The sequence below is a fragment of the Siniperca chuatsi genome, linkage group LG10, assembly GCF_020085105.1.
Source record: "Siniperca chuatsi isolate FFG_IHB_CAS linkage group LG10, ASM2008510v1, whole genome shotgun sequence".
Lineage (NCBI taxonomy): Eukaryota > Metazoa > Chordata > Actinopteri > Centrarchiformes > Sinipercidae > Siniperca > Siniperca chuatsi.
This window is the reverse complement of record NC_058051.1, coordinates 154,806-166,263: the sequence shown is the minus strand read 5'-3', so window position 1 is coordinate 166,263 and position 11,458 is coordinate 154,806. Positions and strand designations below refer to the sequence as shown.

Below are 11,458 nucleotides of genomic sequence, written 5' to 3'. Positions count from 1 at the left end.
AGTCAGTTAGTTAGTCAGTTAGTCAGTACTTAATTAGTTAGCTAGTTAATTAGTCAGTTAGTCAGTTAGTTAATTAGTTAGTCAGTCAGTTAATTAGTTAGTTAATTTGTCAGTCAGTTAGTCACTTAGTTAATTAGTTAGTCAGTTAGTTAATTAGTCAGTTAATTAGTCAGTCAGTTAGTCAGTCAGTCAATTAGTCAGTCAGTTAGTTAGTCAGTTAGTTGGTCAGTCAGTTAGTTAATTAGTCAGTTAGTCAGTTAGTCAGTCAGTCAGTTAATTAGTTGGTCAGTCAGTTAGTTAGTTAATTATTCAGTTAGTTAGTCAGTAAGTTAGTTAATTAGTCAGTCAGTCAGTTAGTTAGTCAGTTAGTTAATTAGTCAGTCAGTTAGTTAGTCAGTAAGTTAGTTAATTAGTCAGTCAGTTAGTTAGTTAATTAGTCAGTTAGTCAGTTAATTAGTCAGTTAGTTAATTAGTTAGTCAGTTAATTAGTTAGTCAGTGAGTTAGTCAGTCAGTTAGTCAGTTAATTAGTTAGTCAGAGAGTTAGTTAGTCAGTTAGTTAGTCAGTCAGTTAGTCAGTTAATTAGTTAGTCAGTTAGTCAGTGAGTTAGTTAGTCAGTTACTTAGTTAATTAGTCAGTCAGTTAGTTAGTTAGTTAATTAGTTAGTTAGTCAGTTAGTTAATTTGTTAGTCAGTACTTAATTAGTTAGCTAGTTAATTAGTCAATCAGTTAGTCAGTCAGTTAGTTAGTCAGTTAGTTAGTTAATTAGTTAGTCAGTTAGTTAATTTGTTAATTAGTCAGTCAGTTAATTAGTTAGTCAGTTAGTTAGTTAGTCAGTACTTAATTAGTTAGCTAGTTAATTAGTCAGTTAGTTAGTTAGTCAGTACTTAATTAGTTAGCTAGTTAATTAGTCAGTCAGTTAGTCAGTCAGTTAGTTAGTCAGTTAGTTAATTAGTTAGTCAGTTAGTTAATTTGTTAGTTAGTCAGTTAATTAGTTAATTAATTTGTTAATTAGTCAGTCAGTCAGTTAATTAGTTAGTCAGTACTTAATTAGTTAGCTAGTTAATTAGTCAGTTAGTTAGTCAGTTAGTCAGTACTTAATTAGTTAGCTAGTTAATTAGTCAGTTAGTCAGTTAGTTAATTAGTTAGTCAGTCAGTTAATTAGTTAGTTAATTTGTCAGTCAGTTAGTCACTTAGTTAATTAGTTAGTCAGTTAGTTAATTAGTCAGTTAATTAGTCAGTCAGTTAGTCAGTCAGTCAATTAGTCAGTCAGTTAGTTGGTCAGTCAGTTAGTTAATTAGTCAGTTAGTCAGTCAGTCAGTCAGTTAATTAGTTGGTCAGTCAGTTAGTTAGTTAATTATTCAGTTAGTTAGTCAGTAAGTTAGTTAATTAGTCAGTCAGTTAGTTAGTTAGTCAGTTAGTTAATTAGTCAGTCAGTTAGTTAGTCAGTAAGTTAGTTAATTAGTCAGTCAGTTAGTTAGTTAATTAGTCAGTTAGTCAGTTAATTAGTCAGTTAGTTAATTAGTTAGTCAGTTAATTAGTTAGTCAGTGAGTTAGTCAGTCAGTTAGTCAGTTAATTAGTTAGTCAGTTAGTTAGTTAGTTAGTTAGTCAGTTAATTAGTTAGTCAGTGAGTTAGTCAGTTAGTTAGTCAGTTAATTAGTTAGTCAGTGAGTTAGTCAGTTAGTTAGTCAGTTAATTAGTTAGTCAGTGAGTTAGTCAGAGAGTTAGTTTGTCAGTCAGTTAGTCAGTTAGTTAGTCAGTCAGTTAATAAAACCGGACTCCTTACAGACACCCAGGAGAGAACATATAGCTGCTGCCGGCTGACTTTGAGAACCTGCTCATTACCATTCAGCACTTATTGATTACGCCTCACTTGTCAGCCCGCAGGCAGTCTGAGTCCCCGTCAGGGATCTGCTTCCAGGACTCGGTTTAAGACCAGAGGGGAACTGGAACTGTGGGACTGAGGCCATCTTTTAAAGATTTGTGTTTTATATTACATTTATGTGCGCAGGCACTTGTTGTGGGATAACAAGGCAAAGAAAAAGCCTGTGTTAACAATTAATAACCGACTTGTCAATATGAACTAAACAGACAGTGATATCAATAACAGGCGCACATATGAGTGGGGGGGTCGGGGGGCACGCAGATCTGGTTCCTGCTGGAGTTCCTCTGAGCCCGGGGTGTGACGTCACTCTCCCACAATGCACGGCTCGCAGCGCGGCGCCCAGCAGTCCAGGCCCGGACTCTGACAAACATCTTTAAAACTTGTTCCAAAATGTCGATGTGGAGGCGGGACGGAGGCCGGACGGAGAGCGGGACGGAGGCGCAGCCGGTAAGTAGCGTCGTGTCCGTGTGTGTCCACCGGAGCCGGAGTTTACCGCTCCTCGGTGAAACGGAGAGGAGTTAGCTCCCGCAAGACAAACTCCGACACAACTTAGTGAAGCGCTGCTCTTTTGTTTTTTAACCTGCACGCTGGCCCGGCGGACTCTCCCCGTCCGTCCGCAGCCGCCCCGCCGCGAGTCGGCGGCCTCCCTCGGTAGAAACCCGGTGGGAAACTCCCGCAAGCCCCGAACACGAAACCTCATTTCACCCCCGCCGCCGAATTTCGTGAACGCAGCCAGGCTAGCAGGCAAAGTTAGCCCCGGTCTGGGACCGACCCCGTCCCACCGATCTCTACCAGTGCAGACCTTCAGTCCGGCTCCCATCAGCCCTGCTGGACGTTTTCGTTTCTTTTGCGTCCAGCAGGACGAGCACGTCCGCACCGAGTCCGGCAGGACGCACAGGCTTTAAAAAGTGTGCGGATCAAAGCTTCATGGCAGCTCCATGCTGAGGACCCACAAGATGGCACCACCGGCTCCACCAGCTCCACCAGCTCCACCAGCTCAGCACTCGGGACGCAGTCTTCATGTAGACCTGTTAGCGAGGTTTCCGCCTGCATAAAGACGCGTTTCAGCTCTGAGAGGAAGCGGCGGCTGGACCGGAGAAGAACATTAAAGTTAAGGTCTCATGCAGATCTTACTGCAGGCTGCTCCTTCCGAACCGCGGGCCGGTTCAGTGAGGATCCGGGTCCTGGCAGCTCTTAATCCTTGATGGATGCTCTTGAGCAGTTGAAAATATGTAACATTTTAAATTGATCAGCTTAGTTTGTATTTTGGACCGTTGTCAGGTACTTCTGGAACAGGTGCAGGACGGTCCCCTAAAATGCAGCGAGGCTGTAGGATCAGTCTGCTGATCCTCTCAATATTTCTCCTCATCAATAAATCTCACGTTCAGACTCAGACCAGCAGTGAAAGTGTGTGTGTGTGTGTGTGTGTGTGTGTGTGTGTGTCACAGCCGGATGCATCTCCTTCCTCGGAGCCTCTGAGCTCCACTGCTGTTATTAAAACACATCAGCGAGCCGCTCTGCTGCACCTTCATCACCACGAACACACACTCACTGTAGTTTATTCTGCCTCCGCCCCACACACACCGTCCTGCTGCCCCAAACACTCACTACAGCACCACATGTGGATTCATCCGCCGCTGGAAATAGTCCCCAACAGACGCTCTGTTTCCTCCTGTTAGTCTGATAAAAACTACAAAATGGCTGATCCTTTTTAAACATCAAACTATAAATCTGTGTTTTAAAGATTCACGTCTTCAGCAGGAGCCAATGGGCTCGCAGCTGAGAGCCGCAGACAGGAAGTCAGACGGTACTGAGAGACGCACCGACGTGTTGCTGGTTTGAGTCTGAACATGAGATTTGTTGACAATCAGAAAAATACAGAATAAATATAGAATATAGATATAGATATGACACTTTGGACAGATGAAACAAAAGTGATCTCTGGTGGTGAATCTGGCAGGATCTTCGGTGTTTCATACAGATGCCGAAGCAACGACCCTGAGCCAGCACCAGCAGTCACCCCCCCGAGTCTGGCGTCATTTAGTTTTAAATATAAAGTGTCCTGGTTTATAAGGAACATCCACCTCTAAACGTTTCATTAATATCATCTTTAATATGTTCAGAAAACTGAATTACTGTGCACTGTCTCTGTTCAATAAACCAATAAATAAAGAAGATGTGAAATGTTGATTAAACATGTATCTGACACATTGAAATACCCAGTAATGGAGCTAGACCGAAAGATTGGCCGTACCTGTTGGTCGAGTCATCTCGAGTGTCTCCATCGCAGCGTTTGTCCACCAGCGAGACACGTTGACTTTGACTCTGTAAACAATTCAAAAACAACAACAAAATCCCGATCATGATTGTTTATCAGTAATGTCAGTGTCAGTACCGGCCTCAGAAGTGACGCAGCGTTACCTCGCACCTTGTTTTTCGTGATCCTTACGCAGAACTGTTAAGTTTCTAAGATTACAATGTTAATATGATTTGCATGTAAGTTAAAGTGGGAGCGTCTGACTTCTGAAACTGTCAGACTCACCTTTTAATGTCTTTCTTCGTCGTCTGTGATGTGATTTCTTATCAGTCAGAGAAACACAAACTATGGGTCCTGGTCATAGGTCAGTTGTAAAATCCTCTCCCCTGATTGGCTGCTGACAGCGCCGGCACACTGGCCGGCAGTAGAGGGGGTTGCACCGGCGTCGGGTTCAGAGTAGTTTAGTGGACTTCACCAACGTTCAGGCGCTCTGCTCTCAGTTTCCGTCTGTGACGTCGGTCGTGTTCGGAAACGCAAGAAGAGCAGCGATTCGACTGACAAACAAATTAGTCTCGGGGGGTTTCTCCACTGACGATTCAAGTCCTCAGCGTCTAGGGGGCGTCACTAATGCTTTCTACATTGCTCTTTGGTACCAATAGCCAAGGGAAATAAAGAGCTTAGCGAATCCAGGTATCAGAAAAAGAACAATAATGGTACACATTGGCTGGTAATAAATGTTCTAATGTATAAGACTGTGATGACACCAGAAGCTAAACGTAGGTGTAGACGATGTCAGTGACGCTAAAGAATACAAAGGCTGCGATAAGTTCGAAAGGTGAGTGGTTTATATTGAAACGCGTTAAAGTGGGTTTAAAAGGAGCAACGATAAATCTCTCGAGACTCTAAACTACACAGACCTGTTGCTCTTACATAGTTACTTAAAGTCCGCTCCTCCAGCGTGCCTCTCTCTGCCTCATAACCATGTAAACCAAAAGCTATCATTTGCCCAAAGTGACACTGTCGCTTCCTGTCTTGCAGGTCTGTGGAGATGCTGATCTGCTTCTGTGATTCAGCTGTGTGACTGTGGCGTTCGGGGCTGCTGAATACTAAAATAGACTGCAGGCCAACACAAGAGCTCTTCTCAGGAAACACACAGGCCCAGTCAGAGCTTCCAGAGCTCCTCCTCACCGCAGCCCTTTTGGGGTTGCTATGGCAGCTGCTGTCACAGAGACCAAGTGCTGGACACAGGCTTGCCCCAGTAAGGCAGGACAGACCACTAGTCATTGCCACAAGAGACCATCAAACAGTCAACAAACAGCACTTAGCATTAATTCTAGCACTCTAAGTTAACAAAACGACCGCAGGTCTGTAGGCTGATGGTCAGCTCTCTGGAGAATCCTCATGAGTCTTGTCTGTGTCTGCTCCGGCTCTTGGCCAGAGTCCCTGTGCAGCAGCAGAGCCAGTACCGTTCCTTCTGTTAGACCATGTTCCACCAGCAGGACCATCTGAAGAGCCAGCTGCAGGAGAGCCACGCAGCCAGCAGGCAGCTCTTCCACTGCCAGGACTGCGGCAAGCAGTACAACACCCAGCTGGGTTATAGACGCCACCTGGTGGCAGCCCACGGCACTGCAGCGGGCCTGCCCTGCCCAGAGGGGGCGCCTTCCCTACTGGAGCACCTGGGCAGCCATATTGACAGGCCGCCACCGTCAGAGGGCAACACTAACGCCGCCGTGCCAGTGAGAGAGAGGAAGTACTCGTGTGAGCGATGCGATCGCCGTTTTTACACTCGCAAGGACGTACGGCGTCACGCTGTGGTGCACACTGGGCGCCGTGACTTCCTGTGCCCGCGCTGTGCGCAGCGCTTTGGCCGCAGGGACCACCTGACCCGCCACTTGAAGAAGAGCCACGCCCAGGAGTCGGGGTTGATGCCACCCGGTACACCCAGCACTCCTGTGGCCACACCGACCCCCGCCACCCAGTGCCCGGTGAAGGAGGAGCCCAGCCCCGTGGCGTCTGATATGGGCTCCGTCTCCAAGGAGCCCATGGAGACTTACTCCAGGGACATGTACAACTCCTACCCCATGGCCAATCCTGTCCCCGGGTTGGGCCACCCCCATGGGCTCATGCAGGGCTCCTTGTCCTCGAGCATGGGCGTCGCCCGCCACATGCCCTCCCAGTCTTCTCACCCCCACCACCACCACCTGCAGCCCCCGGCGGCTCAGCAGCAGCAGCCCTACAGCAACATGGCCAGGTACCAGCATGGATCTACCTCATATCCTCGCGCCGACGTGGACAGTTTTCTGCTGGACCTGCAGAGCGCCCCCCCACCTCACCTGAGTGCAGTCAACTCCTCTACCTCTACTTCTGCCTCCCCTCAGAGGGAGGTGCTGGGTGAAGGGGTGGGTGCTGGCGGCGACCCCCACTTGCTGTCCAGGAGCCCCGCCATCTCCTCCACCGAGCTGTCCTGCACCGCTAACATGGACCTCGGGCCCCTGCTGGGCTTCTTGCCTTTCAGCCTGCCGCCCTACAGCCCTCACATGGGGATGGGGGGGTTAGTGATGAGCTATCCACCCGCCGCCACTACCACCACCACCTCTCCATCCTCTTCCACTGGGCTGTCCTCCCAGGCTCCAGGGCCCTTCACCTTCTTCCAGCCTCCCCAGGCACATGTACCCCAGGGCCCCAGGGCCCACAACCACAGCCAGCTACCTCAGGCATACAGCAGTCCTGCTATGAGCACTTCCAGCTCCCTACCTCACTACTACCAGGCCTTTCAGCAGTAAGCAGCTCTGTGTCCCCACAAGTGTCGCCTTCACACGAGCTCATGGATGTTTCATGAAAAGGGTAAAACATGAGAAGGGCATCTTTATTGTAAAACAAATGTGTAACTTTAGCCTGTCAGTGCTAATGATGCTAACCTTAGTTGTTTTTTGTTGAACACAACAAATCACCTCATCAGTATTACCTCATTATTTAAAAAAGGAAGCTTGAACTGTAGGAAATGTAGATGTTGTCACTACAACCAAAATAGAGAAGTACTTCTTTTTGTCAGACCTGTTACCAACAGCGGATGCACTTAACACACTCGTCACATGTCATCCAGTTTAAAATGCCACAGTGTTCGGGAATATTTTATCCAGTAATGTTTCGTGTTTAAGAAAATGTCCCCTCCCTTACTGGAGCTGACTTGAGACTTTCTCCTTTTACAATATTGGAGCATAAACGGTCCCACACAGTCGGTGAAAGATGTACTCCGTTAGAAACCTAACCGTGTGTATATAACATCTGGTGGTTAACTCACTAAAATACGCAGTAAGCTTCCCATCCAGCATTACACCAACTGATGTGTCCGAGTGCATCAACACACGGAAATATCAAATGTGAAATAACCAAATTTTATCATCAATCATTGTTTCAAGTTTTGTAAATTTAACCCTTTTCTGTGGAATTCAGAATTAGCGTCTGAAAGTGGAGTGAAAAACAGTTACAGCTAACAATAACTGTAAAGCTAGACTGCACCTACTGAATTTTAAGGATCCTGTAAACCCGTACATGTCATCTGTTATCAGTTAAGCGGATCACAAATGTCTCGCACTGTTACTGGAATTGAACTGCAGAAGCATTTGAGTAACGTCAGCCTGAAATTCTGACGGCCGGTGTTTGAAGCCCTGAAGGTCTTCAGTTATCCGAGGTCACATCAGCATGGTGACAAACTCTAATGCTACATAGCTACTTTTTCATTTTTAATTATTATTTTTTTGCTCTGTTACGTACCGTCACTAGATTGAAATGCACTTCGTTTCATTTTCAACACGGCAGACCTCTCGACATTGAGGTCTTGCCAAATCCCACGAGGTGGCCAGCTGCTGCTCTGCTGATGTCTGCGGGTCCAACTGCAGAACCTTTTTTTTAAATGTTCTCACCTGTGGGCCAGAACATCAGACCCAACAGGTACCGTTCAGACAGACAAGTGTTGCTTAGAATAAATGTTCTTGAACTCGAACAATGGGTGAACCAATCAGAAATTTCTGCCGACTCTGTCACGACTCCTCATCTGTTAACCAGCAGCCGCAGCGCGTCTGTCTGAACGGGCCTCAGAGAGCAGCAGCGCTTCGTTGTATGAATCCGCTGCGTTCACAGCTCCAACGCCCACGCTCTGTGCTAACCAGGTCACCGGTGTCAGGGTTGCTGCCCGTCCCTTCAAACACATAAAAGCATGTGTTGCTTTCCGAGGCACGAGAGAAGTTGGCCCTGGTCCCGCAGAACTCGCACTCAGGTGGAATAATGTCGAGACTCACCTGCTGCCAAACTGTTTAGTGACTTTTAAGGTGAAAAGTAACAAAAACAAGTAATGGACATTTTTTATGAGCTGCTGAGGGACTGAATGTCAGTGTTGCAGGAGATGGCCATCCAGAACTGTGACTATGATAGTCCTGGATCAACGTGGGACATTAAAACATGGTTGTGTAGCTGAGATTTGGCAGATTTAAATGTTTCCACATCTCCGACAGTAATCTGTGGAACTTCTCCTTAATCGTTAGAAGTTTTAGCATTAAACTGTGTGTGTGTGTGTGTGTGTGTGTGTGTGCGCGTGCATCTCTGATTGGCTGCCGAGCGTTCCTCCTGCGTGCAGAGCAGATGGAAAGCTCACTGCAAACCATTTCTCAGCCTGTGGCGAATCTAAAATAAAGTCGTGGTATGGATGTAATGGCACAGTGAGGAACATAAAAGCGCTTTTCAGCACGTTGTCTGTATTTGTGTCTGAAGCAGAGGTCATCCAGCCCTCTCCCCCCATATCCATGTTTTGCTCAGTGGAAGGTGGCAGCCCTGGCTACACCGTGTGACCCGGGGCACTTGGGAACAGCATTGCTCCCTGTTAAACTGAACTGATGCGAGCAGGTCGTAACTGAGTTTCAGACTTTATTCGTGAATAGAAAACAGCATCAGTTCTACAAAGGCCTTCCAGAGCACTTCTTCCTGTTTCCTACCTTTTTACTATGTCACTGCTGGTGTTGACAGCCACTCCTCCACGGCTGTGGAGTTTCTGATGTAATTAGGACTAAAGCCCCCGCAGAGGCTCAGGGAAGCCAGAGAGGCGAAGCGGTTGAGGATCGGTTGGTCAACAATAAGGGACCCTAACCAGCAGCCTTCCTGTTCTACTCGTGAAATTGGTCAAGTGTAGTGGAGACGGAGGAGCCCTCCAGCTGGATGTTGAGTGATTGATGAGATATTGGAAAGAAGAGATTTAGAGAGATTCAGACGATGCGCTCTCTCTTCTGCCTTAATTCCATGAACTGCATGTAGTAGGACGTCTCTCACTAGCGTTGTAACCAGCCTCCAAGTGTTGCACCAATGTCTTAAAATGCTACTGTTGTGCCTCTGAGAGTGTCTAACCTCTTGACTGGGTTTAAGCACTTACGACATTTCTAAAAAAGATGAATTTGATCTGTACCTCAAACACGCAGAACTGTGGCTTTCTGTTTTTATTTGTATTTGCTTCTAGTTATTTTGGCTCTTACTTGTGCCATTAGATTGAAACTATAAAGGTAGATTTTATGAATCTAAACTCTTTATCTAGCAGCAGACATTGACATTATAATTCAGTCAAACTTTCTACCTCTACCTTGTCCTATATCTTTCTGCAAAAATGAATAGAAATAGTTTTAACCTGTAACAATTGGGCAGTTTTGTACCACTGTTGAAGAGGTTCAACATCTAGTGGTGTATTCCAGACTCAGCATTGTTCTCCATTCTTGCCTATTATGATATGTCTACTTATTTACTACCTCAGAGAAGAGACAGGCGACTGTCCACCTAACTGCAGAGAAAATGTCTTAGACTTTTATTTTTGTCAGAAGAAGCACATGTACTTTGTAGCTCCATAGTTACTGAGATTAGCTCACAGTCCACACTGCCTCTGTTCTCACGTGTCTCTGCCGCTTCAGTCTGGAAGCTTTACTCCGAGTCATCGGCCTGAAGAAATGTTCAGGCAACACTTTGGTACTGAGGATACCTACTCTGAGCACGTCACCTGAACGCAACACCATCCCACCTTCACGGTCCTGCTCTGAGTGACGCTGGACACTGTGAGGGTTTGCGGCTTTGATTTTCTATCAGTGTAAATTTAAGCCCCCTCGGAGGTTACTCAGACTGGTACGTGTCTGAAGATGGGTGGGATCGTTCCAGACTGAAGGTGCAGAGGACGCTGAGGACACCTGGATCCGTTTCACTAAAGGATGGTTCAGTACCGTCGTGTTGCCTGCACGTGGGTCGCTCTGAGAAGCACTGCAGTGCAGGTTTCACCTCCTTTAACTTAGATGAGTTTTGCATTAGGTGTTTGTATTATCACTTACTAGATTAGAAGACAGTGAAAAGAAAAGGAGTTGTCATTTTCTGATTGTCTGAACATAAAGTAATACAAAATAAATAAATCTTTAGATTTCCACTGTGTCCCTGTGTCTCACTAAGGTGGAGTTGACAAGTTGGAAGGTGGTTTGATTAACCAGACTAACATACAGTGCATCCGGAAAGTATTCACAGTGCTTCACTTTTCCACGTTTTGTTATGCTGCAGCCTTTTTCCAAAACGGATTCAAGTCATTAGTTTCCTCGATATTCTACAAACAAAACCGCGTAATGACAACGTGAAACAAGTTTGTTTGAAATCTTAATAAACGAAAGGTCACATGTGCATAAGTATTCACGGCCTTTGCTCAGTACTTTGAAGCAGCTTTGGCTCTCTAGCTTTCGGAGTACGATGCTACAGGCTTGGCACCTGTGTTTGGGCAGTTTCTCCTCACAGCGTGATGCTGCCGCCGCCATGCTTCACTGTAGGGACGGTGTTCAATCTTTGTTTCATCAGACCAGAGCATTGTGTTTCTCATGGTCAGAGTCCTTCAGGTGCCTTTTGGCAAACTCCAGGTGGGCGGTCATGTGCCTTTTACTGAGGAGGGGCCTCCGTCTCGCCCCTCCACCATACAGGCCTGACTGGTGCTGCAGAGATGGTGGTTCTTCTGGAAGGTTCTCCTCTCCACAGAGAAACGCTGGCGCTCTGTCAGAGAGACCATCGGGTTCTTGGTCACCTCCCTGACTGAGGCCCTTCTCCCCGATGGCTCAGTCTGACCGGGTGGGCCGGCTCCAGGAAGAGTCCTGGTGGATCCAAACTTCTGATGGAGGCCACTGTGCTCACTGGGACCTTCAACTGAAGAAATGTTTCTGTACCCTTCCCCAGATCTGTGCCTCGATACAAGCCTGTCTCGGAGGTCTACAGACAAGTCCTTGGACTTGATGGCTTAGTTTGTGCTCTGCACTGGTAAC

The 11,458-nt window shown here is 46.5% G+C and overlaps 1 protein-coding gene across 1 annotated transcript; it reads left to right on the top strand.

Moving 5' to 3' along the window:
* The first annotated feature begins 1,691 nt into the window (after window positions 1-1,691).
* On the top strand, window positions 1,692-10,585 carry LOC122883564 (zinc finger protein PLAGL2-like). Its single transcript, XM_044212426.1, has 2 exons — window positions 1,692-2,332; window positions 5,181-10,585. Exon 2 carries the CDS (start codon window positions 5,627-5,629, stop codon window positions 6,923-6,925), a length of 1,299 nt encoding a protein of 432 aa, XP_044068361.1. The 5' UTR covers window positions 1,692-2,332; window positions 5,181-5,626; the 3' UTR covers window positions 6,926-10,585.
* The last annotated feature ends 873 nt before the right edge of the window (window positions 10,586-11,458 follow it).

What these genes read in the sequence shown, in the direction of transcription:
- LOC122883564 (XM_044212426.1), top strand. Translation starts at nt 5,627, where the DNA reads ATGTTCCACCAGCAGGACCATCTGAAGAGCCAGCTGCAGGAGAGCCAC.